A 27,296-nucleotide genomic window follows, 5' to 3' on the forward strand; every position below is an offset into this window, starting at 1 on the left:
ATCATTAACTTGTGTCAAAAGTAATTTTGGAATCAAAATTATAACAACAAAAATTACCCTACAAATACCTTCTCTAACAGTGGAAGGTGGCATTCAATATGGAAAGTATCACACATGTTTGTCACAGTGAAGAATCAGAGACTCCCATCTATTAAGATTAACATGCTCTATTTGAGCAGCTGCAATGGAAAAATTCTTTTTAATTTGAGTGGTCCTGATGAGCTCTAAGGTCTTGAGGAACAATCTTTTTTTCTTGCACTTTGTTGGAAAACAACTCTTCCCTTTGCTTTCTTGCCTTTTTACCTGCAATGTTACTGAGGTTGGTGTATCAGTACTGCAGATGCCTGGGGTTATCATTGTTGTTGGAAGGGTGCTGTACAACGTCATGCTAAGCAGCACAGTCCCATGAATGAGCCTCCTGCAATACACACAGAGAAAAATCCTCCATCAGTACTGGAGACAAGGTGAACGATTTATTAGCATTACACCAAAGACCATGGAACTGGACAGTTTAAATGACAAGCAAAAGGACAAGAAACCTTTTATCTTTACATGGTTAGTAAAATCTGGCCTAGGTCACTGGAGGTTGTACCCTGACAGCCTCACGGCTATAGTGGCATCTGTGCAATTGCAGGGATCATGACACAAATTACACTGCCAAGACATTCTAGGTCAGCTCTGTGCTTTACCACTGACTCCCTGTGTGACAGGGGTTGACATTTAAGATAGATTTAAAATGAGTATAATACCAGACAGAAAAAAAATCTCAAGATTTTTGACAAGTATGTTGGCAACCGTGAAGTGCCAATACACTGGATAAGGTAGAGGTTTAGTATATGTTTATTCAAAAAAAAAAAATAAAAGAAGAAACTCATGGCATCCTACAGCAACCATGGAAGATTGTTGCTGATTTTATCTGTAGATGGCATGAATGATGGTAGATGGTATACCATGTAGATGGTATAACAGTCTGCAAAGACCTGAAACAACTTCGAGCAGAATTGTTTTTACCACATGTTCTGCACAGGGCTCCTGGACAGATGAAAGACTCTGGTATGAAGTACAAGTCTGAGCACTACATGCATGAAACAGGCATGCATGCGGTCTGCAGATAACAAAACCAGCATGATTTGGCAGGTCAACACATTTCATTCACAGAATCACAGAATGTTTAGGTTGGAAGAGACCTCCAAGATCATCCAGTTCAACCTTTGACCAACACCAGAATCTAACTATTAACCATGTCCTTAAAGACCAGGTCCAAATGCCTTTTAAATGCCACCAGGGATGGTGACTCCACCACTGTCCTGGGCAGCCCATTCCGATGCCTGGCAACCTCTTAGTGAAAAAATGTTTCCTAACATCAAGCCTAAATGTCTCCTGGTGCAGCTTAGGGGTTCTAGTTCTAGAGAACTTAAGTAAAATCAGAAAGTTTGTGTAAGTTTAATTATAACCAATCCACTCTAATTAAGAATGCAGTACTGAATAAAGGAAGATAAGTGCTTAACCCTTTTTTTTTCCAGATCTTAATGGTTAGACAGGTCAGAAATTCAATTATATTGAATATATTATTTTTTTGACTGCTCAGTCTATACAATTGAGAAAATTAACTAGGTTCTCTTCTGCACTTTGTATAATAATCAGCATAACTAGATTCAACCAGCCAGGTAGATGAATTTTGAGTTCACAGATTCTATTTGAGATGAGAATATTAAAGGTACAAGAGAATCCAGACAGACTTTTTGATCCCAGCATGAGTTTGCAGCATTTCTCTAAGAAGTATTTTTTGAATTGTACACTGAAATGAATTGTCACTAATTCATCTGAAAAAGAAATAAGAAACTCCTGTAAAGTTATTTTCATAGTCAACAATGAGTGTAAAGCTCATTCAAGGATAATTTTTGTTTTTCACTTCTCAAGCTATTCATGTTGTTATTGAAAATATTTTATTTTATTCTGAGAACTCAGCTCAGGAAGATTAAAGGCAAAACCATTTTCTGAAGTTTCTTCTGCAGCTGCAGGTGTATTTGCAAGGGAATGGAGGCAGAAACAGGAGCAAGTGTTAACAAGATAACACTTGGGGGAAAACCAGTTTTGTGATATGAAGCCTTTCCTATTTAGGTCATGGATATGAATGCGGAAATGATCAGTGGTGGCTGAAAATTGTTTTCTATGGTGTGTACTCAGATGATCTTTCATAAATGAGTTGCATCTCTTCAACCACTCCCTTGTTGAGAGGGGTTTACATCCTAACTTGATCTAATTGGCACTTTGTTAGAAGGGAGAGGAGTAGCTGAGAACTGAATGAACATGAAGTCTAAATCTCATTAATGCTAATTACATTAATATTATGCTCTAAATCTATAGGGGGCTTTAAAGAAGAATCCATACACTGGATTTTTTTTCCTGTGAAACATTTATAGAAAAGTAAAAAAAGTACCACAGACATCAGAGGCACTGTAGATGTGTTTAATTGGGAGATTTCCTGAGCATATTGTTTCAGCTCATTTGTACCCAGTGCAGTGTGGCTAGACACTGACCAGGAAGGTAAGGAAGAACTGGCAGGTGGGCCTTTCAGAGTACTCATCTGGAGAAACTGCAAGGAATCCTTGAGGGCCAAGTGTTCTTTTGTACACACAAATGGAAAAAGAGGGGCCATGCAGGTAAACGAAAAAGTAAAAAGATGCTTCACTGTTTTTAGTAAAAGGCAAAGAAGCAGAAGAGTGTGCAAGATCCATTCACTCAGAACAGGAATGAACCTGGGTGGTCAGATGTTGGAATGGGCTGCCCGGGGAAGTAGTGGATTCTCCATCCCTGGAGATATTTAAAAAGAGACTGGATGTGGCACTCAGTGCCATGGTCTAGTAACTGCAGTGGTACTGGATCAAGGGTTGGACTTGATGATCTCAGAGGTCCCTTCCAACCTAGCTGATTCTGTGATTCTATGATTTACTGAAAGGACAGATTCCTCTTCTCTGCTACTGGGTTCTGTAGATATGCTCAGGCAGGTCAGTCCCTGACCTGCCTGCTGGTTGTCCCATCAGTAAGGTAAGGGTAGTGATACCAACCTTTGTAAAGACTATGCTGGTTGCAGCCATAGAAAACAGCTTCCATGTAGCAACTTCAGCATCAAGCACATCAGGAGGTGAATAAACAAGGGCTGCTCTGCGCCTACTTGCCATTTATTTATTGATATGTTCATGCAAAACCAGTGCAGATGGAAACCACCGGAATTACACAGATTCCCAGGCTCCTGTTTATTACCGGAGCTAAAATAAACTTCCCATCTTATTAAAGGACAGCTCAAGTTAACCTAACTTAAAAAAATCTGCCTTGTGTGCTGTAGCCACATGGAAGATTTACCTCACCATACCCAGCAAGAGGAAAATTTTGTTGCTTGCTCTGTCTGGTTTGGAAATAGCAGTTAAAAATACATCATGTTCTTAGAATCAGTGAAGCCAGAGAAATGGACATTGTGGGGGACATAAAAACTACCAAATTGCCCCAAATGATAGATTTCTGATTTATTAATTAGATCTGGAGCACTAAATTATTCAGCCCAAGAGAAAAACACATTTTTCTGATGTGAAGGAATGGCAAGTTTGCACACAGGCTTGCAAAACACTTTTCAAACTGACTCTTGCATCTGATAAGACTTTTTGATACAGACGCACATCAAGATCCTTATTGACATTGATTTAGGGCCACTATCTAAACTCAGCTACTGGATAAGGATCAGGAATGTGGATGTGGAGGCTCATCTGCTGGACAAATTATCAGCTACAGTCATTATGACTCCGTTAATTTCTAAATGTATATAACATACGAATGGAGTTATGGTTTAGACTAGATATACCAGGAAAATGAGGACAAAATACAGTGTAAAATAATGTATATAATCCTCAAATCTGACATCACAGGACACAGAAATTTAGAGTTGAGGTTTAATTTAAAGGAAATGCAAAGCTGCCAAAATCCCCGTATTTTATGGCCCAAGCACTCTTACTTCTGCATTGGACCAATACTATAAAATAGCAACTCTACTACAATTACAAACAAACCATCATTCTAGAAAATTCAAATTATATATGATTTTCAGCTGCAAAGTAATACTAAATGCCCTACAGACATTTACAAGGACACTTTGCATCCTCACAGTTTCTACTTTAAATAGCTTCCATAAATTTAAAGGTGCTGAATATAGCAAATACAAAATTATCAGATTACACCATTTTAAAAAGAAATTGCAGTTATATTCCTAATTCTTTCTTAATTTTGCCTGAAAACACAGATTTAAAAAATAAGATTTTGTGCAATAATTTTGAGGCTAAACTACATTTAGCAAAAACTGGAGAATATTTGCAGGTAACCAGCTTTGTAAAGAGTGAGACTATTTGTACAGAAACATGCAAAACTGATAAGTGGTGATACCAGCACATGTTTGATAAAGAGCACAGTGGCTGCCCTGTATATTTGTGAGCTACTCATGTTATAAATCAGTACATTGCAAGACAAATGTCAGAATAGTGAGACACAATACTAGAATTCAGGAAATAAAATATACTAAGCATATTTGTAATTTAACAAACATATGTTCACTTTAAAATTCTTAACAGAAGCAACAACAAAAGAAAATTAAATAGGCCAAATTCTTGAGAGCATTTTTAGGCATTGTGTCATTTCAACACAGCTGAAGAGACTGCAAGAAGAATTATGAAATAAAAAACTAACAGGCTTTATTTATACAGTTAGGCTTTTTTTCTTCTGCTTTCTTTATATATATATATATATATATCTATCTAACACACTCTGTTTAGTCAATACTTTTTAAATAAGAACTGGACAGCCAAAATCTCAGAATATATGGATAGGGTTCTTTCTGGCACATTGGAAGTGTTTTACTGTAAGTGACTTTTTAGGCTTATGACAGCAAGGTCCTGGAATAAGTATCTCTGTCTCTTTTTATTTCTCCCAAGTTGAGTGCAATACTATTCAAGAATGATCTTAAGCTGTCAGACAAAATTGAACTTACTCTTTCGTATACAATGGGGAGCATGTCCAAGCAAGCACTTCTGTATTTTTAGAGATGCTGTTTACTCCAAGTAGTTTTATTGTCAGCATAGTTTCCTTTGGAAGGGCCTTTATTCGTAGAGGAAAGTTGATTCTAAAATAAAATCAGAAAATAGAGAAAAAAACCAAACAAAACTTGAGCATTGTTACCACAAAATGAGTTTTCTGTACATTTTTCTAGATGTCTTAACTCGTATCAAGCTATAAATTACAAGAGTTGCACTCCAAAGGAAAATGCCAGATCTCTTCAACACATTGAGGAGTATTGCCAACCATTAACTTTGGTCATAGTACCTGAGAAGACTCATACAAAACTCATTCACAAACTCATTTACTTCAGTGGTAACAACTGGAGCTGACAGGAAAGTCAGGAAAAGCTTAGTTAAACTTTTGCTTTGGAATTGCCTTACCAACGAAAGGCTATTCCAGAACAAACATCTCCCAAGGGTGAATTGAAAACCAACAGCTACTTATTTGCTGTCCTTTATAATCATAGAACCATAAAATGGCTTAGCTTGGAAGGGACTTTAGAGATCATCTACTCATCTAGACAAGGTTGCTCAAAGACTCATCCAACCTGGCCTTGAACACTTCCAGGCAGGGGGCACCAACAACTTCTCTGGGCAAATCTGTTCCAGAGTCTCACCCCACTGATAATGAAGAACTTCTTCCTAAGGTTCAGTCTGACCTATTCTCCTTCAACTTAAAACCATTTCCCCTTGTCCTACTGCTGGACACTCTTATGAAAAACCCTTCTCCAGCCTTCCTGTAGGTTCCTTTCAGGTGTTGGGAGGCAGCTATAAGGTCCCCCCTGGAGTCTTCTCTTCTTCAAGCTGAACAGTCCCAGCTCCCTCAGCGTTTCCACAAAGCAGAAAGAGGTCTTGTGCCTTTGGAGGAAAAGACTACTTAAGAAATCAAGTGCTGCTTGTCAGTGGAGTTTGATAAGAATTCTCTGTTCAGATGTGCTTTGGTGGTGTTGTATATCCCAATCACAATGTAACGGCAGATTTTTTTTTAATAGCAGAGTGCTTTCACATATTTAAGTGAGATTATTCAGATCTATCAATATTCATCTCATCCTTTTATCGAACATTAGCAAATTTTGTTGGTCATTCAATTTATATAAATAGCTTATATAAAGTTATTTAAAAGCATAACTTGAAACAATTCTAATAAGGTACTTTCATGCTGTATGGAAAAATCATATGTGTCACAACCCAGACATGTGCAAGTCTGCTTTTTCTTTCTCCTGAAGAGAATATTTGTGGTGAATGGTGCATTTCTAGCTTTTTCCATGCATATTCAGTGCAAAATTAAACTTCTTAAGGGGAAAATTAAATAAATTAAATTTTCCTCTCTAAACAAAATCAATATAAGGAGCTAAAGGCTAAAGAGTTATTCAACATTAACAATATTAGCATTAGGAAAACAAAAGATCTGCATAAATTTGATATTAATAAAACTGATTAGAAGACAAATGTAAATAAAATAGAATCACATAGAATTAAATAAAATAATTTAATTTTCAGATATTCAATCTAGACTGGCAGAACAATGTAACTCTCAACATTTTAAAAATGCAGTCATATTCAAGAAATAACTAAATATAGAAATAGGTATTTAAAAAGTATAGTAGCCTGAAAAACATAAGGATTGTAGGTAGCTGAAATAAGGCAATGTAATTGTATAAGGAAAATTAACAAAAGATTTTTCTTCTAGTTCCAAATCTGTCAAAATTCTATGGGTTTCAAGACAGTTTCCTTGAGTGCACTGAGGAGCCACTGAAGGAAGGTAGAAAGTAACAAAAATAACGTTAGAAAATAACAAAGCAAGAAAATAGGTAGAAAAATCAGGAAGAAAAAATCAAGAAAAAACGAAGCAAGACAGCAGTTTCCCATTCTAATTAACATGAAGAGAATTGAGAAGCAATTCTTAACTGTCTTCCTAGTGTCCCTACTTAGACCTTTCCTTGTCATGCCCTCTTTCTCACTCATAATTAGTTAGAAACAATTATTGGGACACCAAACTGATTTGCATGCTATAGATAGCTTGTTATGTCTTTTTCACTTAGAGGCTAACAACTCTGCCCACGTTACATGAAACTGTTCAACAAAAAGTTATGCATAGCTTTAAAGCATTGTTAATTCCTTGGAAAGACAAAAAGTAAAACCAGAGACATTAATTTGCTAATAAAGACATATCTTAACACTGCTTGTGAACTCACAACATCCTCACTGCAGAAGGCAAACATTTGCCAGAGGTTCCTTAGGGCACGATATTTATATATAGCACTATCAGATGTACACCACGAGGAAAAGAACCTGGAAACTGTGATGGGAGTTAGACATCCCAAGAGTTAAAGTATGGGCCAAAGAGGAGGAAAATTTCCCTTCTAGTGACATGTGATACACAGAGAAAGAGAATATCTGTATTGCTTTTAAGAACCTTGATTAATGTGTGCCTGAGCAGTTGGCATTATCCTTTCTGACCACACAGGGCTGAAGCAAATGAATGGCTAAGAAAAGGAAAGAGGAAATGGAACAGTGGCCAGAAATAAGACACTCTGTGGGTGGACAATTTCAACACCAACTGAGAGGAATAGAAAAGCTACTCACTGAGAAGAAAGTGTCCCTGCCCATGTAAGGGTGTTGGAACTAAATGATCCTTAAGGTCTCTTTCAATCCAAACAATTCTATGATTCTATGGAGCTGCTTTCAAAGGCCAAGGGCTTAATATCATAACACTCAACACAGGAGAGTTCTGGGGCAACCAAGTCTTTGCCCTGAGAGCGTATAAATAAAACAGACAAGCTAAACAAAATATGGAAAAGAAGGAAACCCAACGCCAAGAAAGTATCTGAGGTGATGAATGGTAGGCTTAGTGTAACTCCATATTTCATGTCTGCAGGTTTAACATAAATTACAAAGGATGGAAAAAGAGGTCTCAGTCACTGAAATATGAAACTGATGCAAGGGGGTAACTTTTGGACTTTTCAACATATTTACTAATATAGTATCAATCCATTCAAAACTCTGCACCAAGGGGACAATCACACTTCTCACAGATAACTCACAAGCTCTAAAGCAAAAAATATTCTCTTAAAAAAGCACAAACAGAAGAAAGACTAAACAAAGCAACCTCCTTAGGTATAAATTGATTCTCATCTCTTCTCAGAACATTCTGGGAAACACTAACTATAACAAAGACTTGAAAAGATCGTGTTTAAACACAAGCATCTACCAAGTTACAGTTCAGGCAACTTCTGGTTAAAGCACTTGAAAATAGACACTAAATACATAAAACTAAGCAAATAAAGCAATTCCTGTATTTTAGAAGAAACTCTTTTCCTAGGTTTCTAATCATCAAAACAGTTCTCTTCTTTTTTTTTTGCCTTGTTTGAATCAACCCTAATCTAAGATCAGGACTCATTTTGAATTAGCTAGATTTATTTTTTGGCCTGATTGATCCCTAACTGTACAGAGAATAAAAGGCCTTCCTGGTAACATTTTACCACATGCATTTTTGATATGTGTGATCAACTGAAAATGGTATATGTGTTAGAATGTAAGTAGAGTTCAAGGCAAGAAACTTTACAAAAAGGAAATTGTCTCATCTGTAAAATTTTTATGCAAACATATTCATTTCTGTGTCAGGAAGGTGATGTTATAGCCAAAACGTAACCAAGAGAGCAGACATAGCTGCTTTCCAGTTTTGAATGACCCAGACTTCCTACAACAGGATATGGTGCCGCTTCATGAGGTGGAAAACAATGGCAATAATGCTTACTTCCTTAAAATACTGTTTTTTCTTTTTTTTTTCTCTGTCTCTCTCTCTCTATTTTTTTTTTCTCTTTTCTTTTTCCCAGCTTGAATTCTTGCAAAAATTATTAATTAGTGTTTATATACACGTATTTATTGTAGGGAATCCAAATCAGCCTGTTCCTGAGTCTGTATTGTCAATTAGGCACACAGCACCTTCAACAACATTAGGGCACTATCCATACTGTTCCTTCTTTCTCTGTATTCCAAAATATTCTGAATATACTGATTATTCTGTAAAGTTTGGTGTGGTTTGTTTATTCTTAGAGAATTAGAAGCACAAGTAGGAAAAACATATTTTCTCATTATAAAGTTGTAACAAGTATGCAGCTCTAGATCTTGCTTCTAATGTTAAGAGCCTCTTATAAGCATCTATGACCTATAAAAGGATTTGGCCTACACACTCAAGCACGTCTTCTTCCAATGAGCTGTTTGATGGAATTGCAGACATTTAACACTGATTTTGCAGAGAGAGAGAGAGGTTTAAACACAAACCATGAAGCTGTAGTCTGTTTGTTTTACAATTTCATGGAAATGGAAGAAGAGTTTCTGTTCCAGTTATGTCTAAAGAATTTATTCCTCTTCTACCTCCTTGTATTTTAGTTTAGAAAAAGGTTGCATAAGACGCATTCCAGAAAAGCATTAGCCACTTTTATTGAAGCCAAAAATTATCATTAGCACTATAATCCCTCTCCTACATTTCAATTATATCCACCCATATTTACTATAAGGTAGTACATGACCATAATCTGCACAAAGTGAAAATTCCTACAGACCAACTGGGAACGATCCAATTTTTTAAAATACAAGGATAATAGTTACTTTCCAATCACAGAAGATTGAGGCTTTCACCTTCAAGCTCTGTGGCACTAGAGCAGATATTAGGCCCTAAAAAACTAATTTGGATGCTCAGCTGATGTGCTAAGCTTCTTGTATCTGTTCAGGAGTGTTGTGCAAGAAAAAATGCAAAATCTCCATTAAGATAGATGAGGTAACAGGTTGGACATGAAAAGGCCTTCTTCCAATTTGACCAGTTTCAAACTGTTGTGTGCCTTAGGTAAGGGCAAACAGAAGTTCTGAATTACATTCTGTATTCAATTCTATTTGAAAAAACCCTTTGAGAAGACCTGAAGTTTTTGTTTAAATTATAACAGAAGCTTCTTTCAGATTCAGAATACAGGAAACTGACTGTAAAATACCAAAGATTTTGAAGCCTGTAAATATAAAGAACCTGTAAGAACATAACACTACCATTAAACCATAAAAACATGTACTTCTCTCCCATCTATTGCAAATATGCTTTTTATCATCCCATTGCTTTATCTGACTGTTGCTTGAGGGTGAACTTCAATTTTCAATGGAATTATTTTCCTCAAAGAAGACAGGCAGTGACAGGCATGTGGTAGCCTTTTACTCTAAAATTCCAGCCTGAAACTAAGCCCTCATTTCAAAAGTGCAGATCCTCCCTAAAAAAAAACCAACCAAACAAAACAACGCCCCCAGAAACAAAAAACAAACAACCCCCCCCCCCAAAATACAAACAAACAAAAAACAAACCAAAATAAAACTCAATCACAACAACCTTGTTCCTTCTAAAAAAAAACCAAAAAACATCAAAGAAATGTTACAATAGGTTCACAGGTTGGACTGCATACCATCAGAGGTGGATCCAAAGGGAACAGAAATATAGCCCTTGGTTGTACCTCCTTTCAGTGCCAGTATTCCTCCAGGATGCCCCCAGTGAATGAAGGATATTCTCAGACCAGCTAAATTTAGGCTACTGTCAGACCAGACTTACCTTGGTCCTATTCCCATTCCTCCAGTTGTCCTATGACTTTCTCACTTCCCTCTCCCTAAGCTCCTCTAAATTCTGTGGAGTGCAATTTGCTCAGATGATGATCCATAATATTTTTTTTGAGGAAAATGAATATTCAGTATGTAAAATCTGTCAGACAAACATGAACCAGACACAGACCAAAACTTACTTCTCATTCCAGTCAGCCAGGAAAAAAAGGGATCTTTTAACTGGTATTTTTTTGCAAATCTTCACTTGGCATATTGTCTTCCCAGCATAAGTGAGTGAACAGGAAAAAGTGAAAACCTGGTAGCTACAAAGGGAAAAAAAAATAAATTAATAGTAATGCGCCACATTCAGCAAGGTAAATTTGAGGCTAACCATTCAGAAAATTGTGGACATTTGATCTAACAAGATTTAAAATAATGAATCTCTTATTAATGTCTGTGTGTGGGATAGAGGCATATTTGTGTTGTTTGTGGTTTTGTTATTATTGTTGTTTGTTGTTTTTCTTTTTTAATGTTTGGAGTTCAAGAAAAGTACTTAAGACACCTAGATTCTGCTCCATGTTTTTGTCACTAAGAATAATTGTTTTGTCATCATTGCTGTCAAGGGAGGTTTGGATACAACTTTTGTCAACAGTACATCTATACTTTTCACAATCTCTAAAAAAAAGATTAGTACTTAAATTAACCTATACATTTGTCATGACAGAAGCATTAAACCCTCTGTGTTGGTAGCTGACTAAATTCATGGTGTAAATTTGGTCTGGGACTATCTGCTAGTTTCATATTCTTATCACCAAGTTCTTATAAAATTTGAGTAAAAATAGAGGAATCGTTTATAATCAACTGATGTTCTTAATTAGTCTTGTAAATTAAAGATCTTCTGCCACCCTAGTTTTAGACCATTAAAAGAAATTTCTTCATGAGACAGACATCTCAAAATTCTAATATTTACAATGTATATATTATATATACGCAGGAATATTTATTAAAGCACATGCTGCAAACCACAACAAGGTCATAAAATGTGACCTTCAGGAAAGGAAAAAGAAGAGCAGTGACACAGGCATCATGAATTCATGCAGCATAGAAATAAAAATTAGGAGTATCCTTGTGAATGAAGTTAATGAAAGTATCCAAGGGAAGTAGGTGTCAGAGTGGTAGCCCATGTTAAGAACTCCATGAGATTGGAACAGAAGATTAAAGAGGAAGAGAGATTCTGGTTTTCACATGCCTGAATACAGCATTCAAGTCATCAGTGGCCTTTAGGCCATGTGTAATTTCTCGTTTTTCTGGTAGAGCATAGAATGCAGTGGGATTGGTATAACCATCTGCAAAATTAAGAAAGTGATTACAGTTCTGCATTTATTACCTTAACTAATGCAAATTCTCTCAGATTTTTATTAAATTGCTAATTACAGCTAATGGGGTGTAGTACACTCCCTCTCTCACAGGCTAATGGAAATGGTCCCACAGTCATTTGGAATTCAAGGTAAAGTAGGAGCTGGGGGAAAGTATTAATAAACTTGGAGAATCAAACTTTGACTCATAAAAATAATACTACCAGCCTGTATTCACCTGTCCTACTTTGGTCACACTGGAGTGGGTAAGAGGAGAAGAGCAGTTTTGCTCAGAGTAGGAAAAGCAGCTGTTTGAAGAGACAACTAATTTCACCAAATAAATAATGCAAAAGAGAATAATTCAATTTTTTTTGAAGCTGTCTCCCTCTTTTCTTTCCTACACTACTGACTACTCTAGGTCTACCAGACCTACACTAGGTCTACTTAGACCTATCAACTATACTTAGTTTAATCACAGTCTATAAAGAAACTCATCAGTGCACACAATTAGCCAAGTAATGTGGTGTGAAGACACAACAAGCAAAAAAAAAATCCTGATAAAGCCTCGTTTGGATTGGTTTTAAGCAAAAGCCTCTCCCTGTTTGCCTTGGTAAACTGGTCTTCAACCCTTACAGTCACAACAAGTCTCACTGCAAACTGTCTCAGCCTTCTATCCAGCACACCCCTTCCTCCCTTCCACTGAACAAGACAGACACAGAATTTGTACACACACACCTGTCAAGGAATCTGATGTAGCTTCTATCACCATCCTTTCACCCTGGTCAGTGGCACCCACCTAGGCCACCTCCTTGATTCTACATCTATCTATGGGACCTGGAAGTCTCCTAGTCAGTGAAGCTTAAGTAAATGCAATTTATGCTAGACAACCAGTGGAGAGAAAGCCCCTTACTCAGTCTAAACATGAATATAGGAGAACCTTTAAAGCAACAGAGGTAATACAGTGTCTGTGAAAAATATAGGATCTAAGTGACAACACATCTTCTTGTGAACACCCACTGGATCTCCTCCTACCTGTTCACCCAAGTTTCTGGGATGTTATGGGCAGCATAAACAGTGAAGCTGAGCTGGGAATCGAGGCTGATGTCTGAATTTGAAGGGCTTTTAGGTGGGCTGGCAAGCTGGAAATTTGTATCAAAGCTGTTGCTGTAAACATAGATGAGACGAGAGATGGCCACAGAGAGATCAGCCACAGCATCCTGTATTAATGCTGAGAGAGAGAAATAAATAAAAGTTAGCAATAGGTCATTTATGAAGTACCATGTTTCTCTTAAACCATCAGTTATGGCTTTAAAATACTTCTTAATAAAATTTAATTAAAATGACATAACCTACCAACTGAAGCCAATTAGCCATCTGTGCTTCTGAATCCATCCTTAGCTCATTCCTGGTATATCACTAACAGTTTTCCATTACTGTGCTTTAAAATTAAGGCATTTTCCAAGTAAGCATTTTGAACTACAGTGAGTTAGTGTGTGCCTCAGATTTGACATTTTAGTCTGCTAATTTTTATGTTGGAAGGATTTTTATCATGTAAACATTTTGCAATTTCAGCAACTAAGTAGCTTCTTAATTCAATGGAGAAAAAGCACTGGTTAAATTTTAAGACTTAAAATTTAAGACTGTTGCAACTATAGGTAAACAATTCACAAAATATATAAAATACCAGCCAAAATTAGGCATAATCAGAATTCAGATGGTTATGGATTAGTGGTAACATTACATGATAATGGACACTGTAATACAGATCTATATGGATATATATGAAATGCAGACTGTAGTCTCATTTATATCACACCTTCATTTATGTTATTTCCTCTGGCTTCATCTCTGCAGTGCTCTTTTTCTGCAATTACTGGCTTTTATCCATCTTCCCTAACTGTGTTCCTGGAGCAGGTAGGGATTGCCTGATTGCCAGTGCAAATTAAAATCCCCAGTCCTGGCAGCCTCCATCAAACGAAGACAGCTGGAACAAGCACTCATTACTCAGGCAAGGGACAGGTTGAGGGTGAAAATGTCAGAGTACAGTGTATCATTCCAAGAGGAGGATGATTTATCTTCCTGTAATAATACCACCCCAAATTCTCCTTTTTTCCCCCCTTTAACTCATGGATTCATAAAAATCAAGAACATCGTTTCATCACCTGATACAGCTCCTGACATACTCCCTAAACTTGTCTTGCCACTGTATTTTGCACCCATCTAGTAGCTGTCTAATAGTGTTTATTGAGAAAAAACAAAATAAAAAAAAAAAGCCCAGGAATAGAAAGCCTGACGCTTGCTTACATTAGCTTTTGTACTTGGGTAGGTGCAGGGATCCTGCCAAACATCAGATACAGATACCAGAATTCAGTGGACTAAGCTATCTCAATTTCCTGAAGAGAAATGTCTCCAAAAATTAAAACCTTGGTTTGGAATTTTATTCTTATTCTTTGATACCTTTTGCCTTTCAATTAGCAAATACTCAGAACTACTGCACATTTTGTGCAATAGTTTTTTGCTCTGCAAACAGTGAAAAAATATTTCAGTCTTCATTTTATAATAGACAAATTTTAACTGTGTAACTGTAGGGATATACATAAAATTAAAATAATTTGACACATAGTGGCTTTTGCTGCTGGAAATACTGTCAGCAAATATTGTAATCCTGACGGGCTGGCTAGAATACATTTTTTCAGGTTGTAATCATCTTACACAATTTAGAGAAGACAAGCAGGTTAAGAAAACTCTGTCCTTAGTATTATTGCCATTTTGTGTATACTTCTCTCACCTCTTTTCAGTTCCTTTATCTTTGGTCTCCTTACTATTTACTGCACATATCATCCTCCATTGCAGTTGTATTCAATAAATCTTTTTCTCTAATTTTTTTTTTCCCTAGGATACCACGTTGCTGTTTTTCTTTTACATTCCAATGAATTACCTGTAGTCATAAACAGAAGTAACACACTATTTCTATAAAAGAAAAACAGCTACTTAGGAGACTCCCTGGCTCCAGTCTGTTTAAAGTGTCATACAGGTAGATGTAGTCTAATAGCAAAGCCCTTGTTTATGTAAAATTGGCTGATTGAAGTCAGTGATAGCTGAGTGGAACCTTTTTAGCATAATTTCCAAAAGAGAGTGAAACATAGCTCAGAACCTGTGTAAACTTCCTGCTGTATGTTGAAAAGTACCCTTTGGCCACCAGCAGTTTTTACACAATCCATATTTTAGGCTGTAAGGCAACATTTCACACTTTCTCTCCAGAGCAAGAGGAAATATATTGTATTTCAGCTAAGCCACAGGAAGAAAGGAATACTCCTTGAACAAAATAAAAGCCAGGAGAAACATACATGTTATGGTAAATATTTTCCATAGTAGAAAACTTGCACATGCCAGGCAAAGAAGTGAACAAGACACAAGATGCCTGTTGTGATACCCCAGCTATCCTGTCTCCTGGCCATGTTTGCAGAATAATTCTCATTATTTACTCAAGACACACAACTGAATGCCAGATATATAGGAAAAAAGACAAACAAAACAACTCCATCAAAAGTGAGGAGAAAAAAAAACAAAATAAAAGGAAAACCACAATTTTTGCCCCTCAATTATTTATAACAGGCTTTAATCTACCAGTGGTGAGGTGAAAAAGGTTTTCTGGGTGCCAGGGACCTGCCCACCATGCAAGATCTGTGTGTGGCTACATGGGGCAAGGTCAACAGTCTTGTATCACAGATAATATCCATGACACTCCCTTATGAAGGGGGCTGGGAAATAATTTTCTTGATTTCTCTCTTGGAATTCTGCCTTTCACTATGAGATTGCAGTCCATGCCTGAATGTAGAATTGAAGGCAGTTTGGAAGCAGAGCCTGGGGTGGGGGACTGTCTCTTGCTAAGATGGCATGTGGAGGGTGAAGACAGCAACAGAGCAATCACTTCAGCTGCCAGCAAAGGGGGACAACTGAAACTTCAGCTTTATTTATCTAATTGTTAGAAGATCCAGAATAAAGATCATACCTGGAACAGAATTCCTCAGGTGTAAACAAAGGTCAAGGTACAACCTGGTCTGAACCTGCAGGACTTTTTCTGTATTCTTAGATGAGAAAGGACTATGGTGTTTCACTACTTTACATGGCACAGGCTATGGACTTCCTACAGTGGATTCACCTCCTCAGCTATACCAGAGGTTTTTTTTTAGGATGGTTTCCCAGGCATAGCCAGTGTCTAGGAAATGATGCAAACACCACACCAAAAAGTGAATTGTTACCAAGATTAGTAATATCACAACTCAAATCTCATAACTTATTTCGGGTGTGAAATTATTTGGCATCACCTTCTCACTGAAGGTGAGAAGAAATGAAACAAGACCAAGGGAAGTGAAATTTAATCACAGCTGCAGATATGCTTCTTTCTGACACAAGTTCCTTGTACATGAAGATTCAAGGAATAAATTTCACACTTGGTTAGAAACAGAGCAGTCCACAACATCCCTAAAACTCTTTAACCAACAATGCTTCAGGTGTCTTCAAAGTTTACTAAGGGACATTCTAGCATACCCCTTAGAGAAAACATCTTTCTTCCTTCTTCTCAGTCCACTATTACAATTCATGGATTATTTTAGTGCAGATGTTCCACTGAAATAGATACTTTACTGTAATTGTATTAGCAGATTATGTCAGTTTAATATTTATTAAACACACCCTCTCTCACTCTGTATGCACGTTTGCTCTGGGTAAAACATGACAAATATCTGGTTAAAAGAATCTGGAAATAAGTTTAAAAACCCTTTTGATACCTTGAAGATATTCTGAAGAACAGGACCATGATTTTTTTTTTCCTCCTACTTATTTTCAGAGAGAAGAAAAAGAGCAAGATCACAGCTTATGTCATACATACGCATAGAACTCCCAGGAAAAAACAAACAAACCAAACAGTCCCTAAGATTTAGGTAAGGTGCTAAGCAGCATTAATTAGCCTCTTATTACAATAAGAAAAAGACAAAACAGGAAAAAGTTCTAATGCAAATACCAATCAGGTGCAATTTCCAAACTCCAATATTTACCTCATTGTTTCCTCCAATTAGAGAACCATGCAAATTATCTTTCAAACAAACTTGAAAATTTCCATCTGTCCTGGTATCAAAAATGGCTTTGCTATTATATTCTTTATAAGGCCTCTGAAACTTCTGGTTTTTTTGTTGTTTGTTGGGTTTTTTTGAGAACAAGGGAGATGTAGCTATATAAAAGTTGGTCTTGGGACCCTCTGTCTTTCAGAACAACTTACCAGGATGTAACACAGAAACAGCTTGGAGGTAAAAGGCTATGGTCATATTTGAAAACAAATGCAGGAGACACTGAAGGAGATGAAATGCAAACAATAAAAAGCTCTTGGCATTTTTGCATATTTCAAAATTAAACCTGATTTTTTCAAAACAGAACTGAAAGTGGCTTTGTGCTAGGAAAAGAAGGGAATGTTTCCATTTTACATAGGAAAACCTTCAAAATGCCTTCGATTTTTCACACTTTTTCCTCTTTTATTTCTTTATTTTTAACTGAAACTTTCTACAGTGAATATTTTTCTGATCAGGTCTAGAAGCAACCATTAAATCCTAGGCACAATTAGTGAACTTCTACACTGTTAAATGTAATGATGACTTCCTTAAATGTATCATTACCAAGGTATATGAATTCTGTATTCACTTAAAATGATAACAACTCTAGCCATTCAGTTGCTGATTCAATATCATCAAGTCATGGTGTGTACTAGATTTTCTTGCATGGGTCCCAGAAAACTACTGATTAAATTCCAAAAGCTGCTTATTATGTCTGATCTGGTGAAATCCCTGCCTGCAGTAGCAAGACAGTAGACAATGTATAAACGTTCATTCATCAGCTTTTGAGAACCAGAGACTGTTTTGTACCAGTTTGCAGACTTTTTGTAGTCTGGATTGCAGCAAACTCCAATGCTAAATATGTATTAACATGAATAATCTTATTCTCTCTTTTCTGGTAACACTTGATGCTGCTGAAAGGTGTTATTGTCTAGAAATGTCTATCACTGCTCACATTTAAGGAGAAATAAAAAAATACTTTGAGTACTAAAATGCTAATATAATCTTCTACAGACCTCACACAGAGGAAAAAGAACCTGATCCACATGAAGGCATAACATGGATAAGTATTGCTCTGTTCACAGCAATGGAATAATATGGTCTACAGAGATAACACTGTTAACAGAGCCAGTTATTGAAACACTAAATTAAGGCTAGATATTTTCAGTATAGTATTCGGCTTACTTAGTCCATGGTGAATGATGAATATAAACCTCCGATAATATTTTATTAAAGATTAAAGCAGTTTCTAAACAAATTATTAAGTAAGACTAATTTAAATAGTATCCTTTAGCTTTTTTCTTTTGTGGTAGAGAGAAGCTATAAGGAAGAAACCCAAAACTTATGATATTCAGGGTAATGACTTTCTGGAGGAAGAGGAAAGAAAAAACCCATTATTAGGTGGACTAACTGATTGCTGCTCTTGCTGTTCAAATTTGATCCTGTTTTCATCAAGATAAATGTGAATACATACAAGAGACTAAAAAGAGGAGTGCAAATGGGAAATGCAGTCTGTCCCCCCTTTGGCTGTCAATTCTGACTTCATCTGCAATTGTGTTACTATAGAAAGAAAAGCACATGGCTTTTAGCTTCCCAGAGGTATGGAAAAATTTACCAGCACTGAGCTCAGGCAGTGCTTTTACTTTGCTTTTGGGTGACAGGCATGCAAATTTTTGCTTGCCTGCAATTCTAGCTGGCTAAGCATACTGAAGTTAAAAATGAGTGGGAAGCAAATGAGGTGGAAAAGGAACACAAAAATTACTTCAGAATGAATGCATGTCTCCTCTTCTAGTTGGTTTTAACTTCTAGCTTTAGCAAGGGAAAACATCATCTGGATTCCTCTCAGACTTAGTATACCTGGGTAAAGGGAGAGGTACATCCATTTGGTATTATCATGAGGGGAAGTAAAGAGAAGATGGGGACCAAGGAAAGTTTGTGATCCCCAAAAGACAAGAGATGTAGAATGGCTTTGTCCACTTCTTGGGCATCAGGCATAGGTTCCAGAAGATCAGTTTTGATCACTGCTGTCTCATCTTGTATTTATCTGGTATGCCCTTAACATCAGCTTTGGTATGATGACCAGAGTTTTCTGTTAAGACTCACTGGCCAAACTTTAAATATTTTGCTGTCTTTATATGTTTATTTAATAAGTGCAGATGTAAAGCATGTCCTATGTTAAAACATGCATGATCTGTATAACTACATGTAAAAGGTCAATTCAAATTTCGGTTACCTTGGACAACTTGGAATGTAGCTTTCTCCACCAAATGACTAATATCCTGGCAAGCTCTGACTTGCAATCAGTAAGCTGCAGTTTCTATTATTACATTACCAAAAGGATTCTGCAACTGTTATGAAATTAGGGTGTGCTGAAAATAAGCAAACATCACTCTTTACAGTTGAAGGTTTCCTGGCATAAAAAACCCAGGTACAGAGTAGAAAGTAAAAAAATCGATTTCATTTACTGTTATTTAATACATCCAATTTTTCTTGAGGAAGCTGCTGATTCAATGAAGTCCAAATTATGAAATAGCTTTAACAAGACAAATGTTTTAGATGCTTTCCGGGCAGGTTTTCTGAATGGTGTACAGAGGAAGGTGTTTCTATGGCACATGTTGATTAATAATTATTCATTCTTTTCACCATCAACAATTAGCTGTTGTTAAGAGTGCTAAAAAAAAAATTATTCATTGGTTAAATTACTATATCAAAGGGAGAAGAATCTTACAGACTGTATTTACCTTCTCCCTCCTTCTACACCTGTGTGTTCTCCCTCCCCACTCCCCTGGCCCTCCAGCTGCCTTGCTTTTCCTGGCAGCTAACAAATATAATTGCTGTTTCATTGTTTGCTGTTCATGAAGTTGAATAATGGTGAAACAACAAGCCTGCTATTTGGAATCCTGCATTTGAACCACCTCTGTGTTTGAAAGGCTGCTGCAATCTTTGTGGTTGGCTCACCTTTTTGCCTCTCTGAGCACACTGCAATCAAGAAAAGTAGGCAGAGGGAAAAAAAAAAAAGCATAGAGCATCTGAGAGGCCGCTGTTTTCTTGAGAAAGTCCATTGGTCCACAGCACACTTCAGCCTACCCCAAGATTCAGGTGGAAAGCCCTTAGAAAAGACCCACAGCTGAATGTGGCAGCCCAGACACAGAGGGGCCGGGCAGGACTCTTGCCCCAACGTCACCATCCCCTCCGGCAACCTGACACGGGTACCCACCACAGGACAGGTTCCTGCACATCCCTCAGTCTCCAAGGTACTCCCCAGTAAAGCTGATTTTAACTGGGGAATTAAATAAGGCAGGGTCTATGGTAATGGTTCATTACCATTCATTAACCTACTCTTATGACAGCGTATCACTGGAGACAGTAAACTATTTGGCACAACCAAAGACAACAAAGAATTAAAGCTTAAGGAGGGAGGAATGAGAGTTACTGGAGCTAAGTAGAAAAGCCACACACAAAATTAATTTCTTATGCTTTTTTCAAGTCCCTTATTTTTCTTTTTCTCTGCAGAAAAAGTTGGGATTAAGAACAACTGCTCTGACCACCACTAATTACATTAAGTTCTTTTACTCTAGTGTTCACTCTTTGTATTTGAATCACAGGATTAGTTTTGGGAAATGCTATGCTTCAATTACATTTTTTGTTTACTTAAATTTTAACTTCTCATAATTAACTTATAATACAACTAAGTGTATAAACATCTTCAATATGCCAACTCTAACAGCTCATTAATACAAACAAATAGCAAAATACGTGCTTTCTGATGATACATCTTGAATTAACATATTTTAAAGATAATACTTTACCTTTGTCTGATGTTTCCACACTTTGAAGTGAATTCTATAAAGACAAAACCCAAGGGAGAAAGTAATTAGTTACTCAGCAAAGACCCAATAGCTCTTTTAATGGTTTTAGGTGCAGTACTCATGGAAAATAAGGTAAAAAAGGGGAAGGATGTATTCTAATGTCACGATAACAGATGACATGACTGGGATTCAGAGTACCAGGATCTGCTTTCCAGCCCTTCCACCTGCTTCTTGTACTATCTCAAACAAGTCACTCAGGACCTGATTTCTGACAGTATTTCAGCACGTCAAGATACAAAGAAGCACTTATCTACATTTGAGGAGCATACACATTTTCAGCCTCTTCCTTGGTGTAACGGAGATAAGAATATCCTCTTTGTCTCTTTGCATGTCTTATATATTAATATGTGAATCCTACAACCATGCTAAGCAGGCAGAGCCTCAGTGTCCTTTCAGAACTGAGGAGCATCAATTCTCCCCTCGAATGGCCTACATTTCACCTACATTTCTGTGCCTAATCAGCACAAGTAGCTATGCTCTTCAAAAGCCTTTGAGCCAGCAGCTAAATAGAGACAGCCAACAAGAAATACTTGGTGCAGGGATTTAGCAGATGTTTATGCCCTTGATGCCTAAACACACCTCTTGATGCCTAACGTTAATTATCTGGATTCCCATCCCTCCTATCCCACTGCTTACAGCAAGAACTGTTGGAACTTCTGCTTTAAAAAACAAAACAAAACACAACAACAAAACTAAACCATCTTCTCTATTAAATGCCCAAGTACAATAAGTGCCATCAATCAGGCCCCACTACACCCTTCAAAAATAAATGTTGCCACACTTCACGTGCCTCCCTATCCACAAAGGAAAACCCCACCACCACCACAGCAAGTGTCCCAGCAGGATGAGTGGCACCCCCATGCCAGGGCCATCGGGGGGACCTGGCCTCAGCTCAAAGGCACCTGCAGGCCCCCAGCTTCACCTTCTGCTCCTCAACCTGCCCCATCTGTCCCCAGCTCTGACATCAGGGTTCACATGTGCCAAGCCAATGTAGAATAGAATAGAATTGGCTGGGTTGGAAGGGACCTCTGAGATCATCAAGTCCAGCCCTTGATCCACTACTGCTGTGGTTACAAGAACATGGCACTGAGTGCCACATCCAGTCTCTTTTTAAGTATCTCCAGGGAAGGAGAATCCACTACTTCCCTGGGCAGCCCATTCCAATGCCTGATCACCCTCTCGGTAAAGAAATTCTTTCTAATGTCCAATCTAAACCTCCCCTGGCACAACTTAAGACCATGCCCTCTTGTCTTACTGATAGTTGCCTGGGAAAAGAGACCAACCCCCCTCTGGCTACACCCTCCTTTCAGGGAGTTGTAGAGAGTGATGAGGTCTCCCCTGAGCCTCCTCTTCTCCACGCTGAACAGCCCCAGCACCCTCAGCCTCTCCTCATAGGATCTGTGCTCGAGTCCCTTCGCCAGCCTGGTTGCCCTCCTTTGGACCTGCTCCAGGACAAGTTACCAAGATGCAACTCTCAAAGAGAGGGCAGCGAGCGGGTGCTGTGTTTCGGTATTGCCCACGGCTTGCACTTGGCTTGAACCCATGTCCCTGAAAGGTTTACTGTCCTCTACAGTTGTTAATACCTTTACAACAGGCTGAGAGTGCTTGGTGTGAGCACATTTGGTTTCAGCAAGACACTTAAAAATTACAATGCATGCATAAGAAGTACAAAGCTGGATGTGCATTCTCCCTCCGGTAACCAGCTTGAAGCTGCCAGCATTTGTCTGGTAAATATGAAGAGAAGTCAAATGTTTACTTGAGGGAAGAAAAGCAACCTCCAGGCTAAGAAATATGTTTTCACAATCTTTATAATGCAGTGAGACAAATGGAAACCGAGACCTTTGTTCAATTCTCTCAAATTTTGGAAAGTAAACAGCTTTCTGAAACAGCACTTATAATTTCAACACAGTGTAGCCCATTTAATATATAGTGGATTAGTGCCTGTTCTGGAAGGATTTGATCTCCTAGGACTTTTTGTGAGCTGCTGTAAGGAAGGAAGGGAAAAAAGAGATGAAAAACATTAATTGTGCAGCAGGCCCAGAGTTTCCCCTGAATGGATTTTAAAATCCCAGGGTTAGTTTGGTTAGAGACTGAATGAATCACATTTATATAGAGACTCCATCAGTTAAGAAAAAAATACCACTGCTTCCAGGTGTTTTCATAATCTCTTAACCATGGCACAGAAATGCACAGTATTGGTAGTAAGGCAATAATAATTCTGGTTTAATTAAACACAGAAATGTAGAAGAAAGCTTTTTTTTTTTTTTCCTTTTTTATTTTTGCTTTTTTTTTTTCTTCATGGGGTTTTTTTATTAAAAGTAGGCAGGCACACAGGTACAGATATGTATATAACACAAGCATACACTGGAATCCTATGCAATTTATGTTGGAAGGAATAAGTTGTTTCCTTGAGGCATTATGTACACAGCGAGCTTGCCAAATGGATGCATTTAAAGGTATTCTGCACAAAACCACACCATACAGTTCACTAAAGCATCAGGAAATAATAGTGAAAAATAAATTATACCTTTTTTCCTGATATTTCATCCTTTCGCAAGAGGTAATGATGCAGCACTTGAGATGTAACAGGTAGCCTCAAAAAATTCACTCTATTTGTGATGCAAGTTACTTGCTTGGAAAAAAGACTTTCTTCTACCTCATAAAATGTTTTGAGGGGTACTATACTGATGAATCTAACTGAAACAATTCTAGCAGAATAAAAAGACATGTTAATATTGCAGTAAATAATTTGGTGAGTACCCAGAATTCACAGAAAATGCCTCTACACTTCAGTACGAGTTTAACTTAAAAGGCTGGAGGAGCTAATAATCCATCAAACACCCAACTGCTGAGTACCAAATTTGGCTACATATGTTGATACAGACAGGAGAGTTGGCCCATTTTTTAGTATAAATATTGATAAAATGGTATTTTTTTATACTTATATACTATCCTCTAATGTGGCAGTTGCATACAATGTATAATCTTTGTTTTCATAAAATGGAACAGTGTTCCAGCTACAGAACACACAGAAAAGTATCTTATTGCTTTTAGAACATTTATAGCTCAGTTGCTGCTGAAAAAGATGAAGCTCTTAAAAAAAATCAAACCTGAACTTTTTCTATATTGCTGAAGTCTAATCGACTGTCCTAGCACTTATTTCTACCAGGAGTAAAAAGCAAGCTGCAGAAGCAGCATTTGCTACTGCAGGAATAGTTCGACTTTCTTTGCTTTTTTTTTTGCTTTTTTTTTTTTTTTTCCTTTGCTTTTTTTTTTTTTTCCCTCCATTTGTTTGAAGTAAGCTGTTAGTGAGGGCTGCTTCACCAAGAAGGGAGCAAGAGGGACAGTAGGGTCAGTCAAGGTCATAGACAGCCTTTATAGGAAGTCTTCAAGGGACAGGCAACTAGTTCAGCTAAACCAAGTCTAAAAGGGGATATTAAGGGAACAAAACATCAATAACTTGAAGGCTTTTTCAAAATGAGTAACCGTCTGGTCAGTATTCTCCAAGATGAAACGTGGAGACAAGCAGCTGCTATGTGAATAGTAGGACAGAAAAATATTTTAAGACTAGTGATAAAATATTCAATCAGGAAAGAATCTTTTTAATATTCAGAAGAGGATATTGAGGAACAGTATCATTTTGCTTATTACAGATGAGCGAACACCATCATTATCATCACCACCACTTATAATTTTTAGCCTCTGGGTATTACAGCCAAGACCAGCACTCCACTGTGCTGGAGACTGAACATACAGATAAAGAGATGCATTCCTTGCTCTGAAGAGTTTTTAATTTAAATGGGTAAAAGAGAAAAAGGAAAGCCTGTTACTCCCTCTGTGTGAGGAAGCATATAGAATTTGGTTCAGTAGAACCTGTATGTAATGGGGACTGTCTATGCATGGAAGTTGGATGCATGCTGGAGAATGAGCACTGGCAAGCTGGGAGCAGGGTTTTTTGTTTGCTTATTTTTACATCAGGATATTAGATCATAATGCAATTACTAACCTAGTAACGATCACTTCATCTCTAAAATAAAAACATTTATTGACGCAGAAGAGATGCAGAAGCAAAAGTGAACATCACCAGAAACCTGAGACTTAAAAACGATGACCTGAACTCTTTGGGTTTTATCCCATTATCTTACTCTTCATGGTGTGACATGTGAGGTTTTCTGAATGTTCAGGAAAGGCCACACTAACAGGAACTGATTGAGCTCTTTGACCACTCACTGTATCTACTTCTTCGCTGGAACTGAGAGGGGATGGGGCTGAGAATAGATTCTCAGTAAATATCAGGATACTCAGTAAATATAAGCCAGTCAGAGGAGGCAGTCTACACATTGGGTTCACAGAGCTGACCTGAACACTGAGAAAATACACTAAATTTTTCTTAAGTCCAAAAGAAATCTTTTAACAAATTAGTCCCTATATATTTGTTCTGCTCCAATTCCACCCTGAAGGAGAACACGGTCAGTTACTGTCCTCTCTATCTTTTTACTGGACCAAGATCTTTATCTGTCTCTTAAGGATGATTCGGTGTTGACAAAATAGTTTTCTCAAGGGGAAGATGCTGATCTTCTTGACACCTCTTAGGACAACTTGGGATTTAACTGAAAAGCAGAACATGCGAGTCCCTTATTACTTCTTTTATCCCTTTCTCTACTGTATTTGCCCTCTAATTGACAGGAAGAACTTTTCTTAAATTGAGATATTCTTATTTCCATTTAAATCAAAACCATGCCAGCTAAAATGTGTGCTGTCACAAACCCATTTTGGCTGGAATTTACCCAGGATAGTGACTTCTAATAACTGATGCTGAAGTGGACATGAAAAGACTCAGAATGCTATAGAAACAAGATTTACAGTGAGTCATCTCCCAGAAGGGAAGTCAGAGAAGACAATTATATGAATCAGATGCTCAGCTCTAAGCATCAACAAAAAACTAGAGCCATGTTGTTTCTTGCTGCTTTGCCCTTAACAATACTTACTAACCAGCTGAGACACAGCACCCATATAACTAATTCCAGAAGCCCAAAGCTGAATCTGCCCAGGGCCATGCAGCTATGTCTGCTCTGTAATCTCTAGTGTTCTCTCTGTCCAGAAATACAATGTGGGGATTTACTTGCAACCCAGACCTGCAGAGAGCAACACTGATGTCCTAGAATTTATTTGCTTGAGTCCTGTACTAAGTTGGAAGCTATCCTCCCCACCCCTTCATCTAAGGTGAGTAAGAGCTGCTAAGAATGCAGAGATTTAAGGAAAGAAGTTTTCTGAATGTCACTGAAGCCTCTTTAGTTAGCATCCTTTTTGCTCTTTGGTAAGTCATTTCACCCCTCAGAAAGAAGTTTGCCCTTCTAAGATGACAAATTTAAGGGTCTGAACCTGCTGAGAGTGAGTGTACATGGATGACAGTATACAATTAATTTGCTGTATCAATCCTATGATACAAGAAATGTTATAAAAAGAATTACACTGGATTTCTCCAGTCTTACATTTGAGATCTCAAACTTTCTGACAGGCATACTTAAATAAATTCCCCTTATGTAGCCAGACATGTTTCTAATTAACGCTCAGTAGTTAACTCAGTGTACAGTAGTTATTCCATTGTTTACTTTCTTGTTCTACGTGTTCTAACACTCATTACAAGCCATGGGCCAAAACACCCAAAAACAATAAAGAAAAAGAATTAAAGTTTTGCAAGCAGGTAAAGTCTGAGAATGAAAGCACCTTACCCACCTCGGCACATTTTTCTAAGCAATGTTTGCTGTGATAAAAAATGAGAGGAGAAATCATGCAAGGAAAGAAAAAAATTCTTAGTAACTTATTAAACTATTTTTAAAAGTCTGAATAGGGAACTCCATTAGGGTGGGAAAGAATTAGCATGTCTCAAGTGAGTAATGTCTTGATTTTCAAATTTGCTGAGCACCTGTATTTCCTGATACGTACACCAAATTTGTGAAGAGTTTTTGGTTCCTTAGAACTTCTGTAAATCAGGTCATAGTGACTTGTCCAAAGTACTATCAGAGTGGCTGATGACAAAGCTAAGAACAGATACTGCCTTCCAAGGTCCCAGTTCTCAATTCTACAGTAACCCCTGGAAAAGACACTTCAGCGTTTTAAGAGAGTATTCCAGCAAAAATCAGGACTCCACGATTCTGATCCTTCTCTGCATTAAATAGAAGAGATATTTCTATCTGAAGACCTCACAAGTGACATTTCAGAAGAATTTTTAAATTTTATTTTGTTAACAGCCTATGCTAAACACATGAAAATCAAATACATGTTTTTCAAAGG

The 27,296-nt window shown here is 37.5% G+C and overlaps 1 protein-coding gene across 7 annotated transcripts in view; it reads right to left on the bottom strand.

Annotated features, from left to right (window-relative positions):
* The window catches only part of PIK3C2G (phosphatidylinositol-4-phosphate 3-kinase catalytic subunit type 2 gamma), a 203,336-nt gene that overhangs the window by 131,731 nt on the left and 44,309 nt on the right, over nt 1-27,296 (bottom strand). For 6 of the 7 annotated variants that reach the window (XR_003988979.1, XM_030469368.1, XM_030469367.1 and 3 more), the window contains exons 10-14: nt 20,943-20,976; nt 13,061-13,256; nt 10,874-10,996; nt 5,033-5,164; nt 304-418 (exon numbers count right to left, since the gene is read on the bottom strand). Coding sequence is in view for 6 of the 7 variants with exons in the window: in XM_030469368.1 (XP_030325228.1) it covers nt 304-418; nt 5,033-5,164; nt 10,874-10,996; nt 13,061-13,256; nt 20,943-20,976 (600 nt within the window). In the remaining variant the exon portion in view is untranslated. The remainder of the gene's footprint in view (nt 1-303; nt 419-5,032; nt 5,165-10,873; nt 10,997-13,060; nt 13,257-20,942; nt 20,977-27,296) is intronic. The other variant, XM_030469369.1, reaches the window with a different exon arrangement.

This window comes from Calypte anna, chromosome 1, assembly GCF_003957555.1.
Source record: "Calypte anna isolate BGI_N300 chromosome 1, bCalAnn1_v1.p, whole genome shotgun sequence".
Lineage (NCBI taxonomy): Eukaryota > Metazoa > Chordata > Aves > Apodiformes > Trochilidae > Calypte > Calypte anna.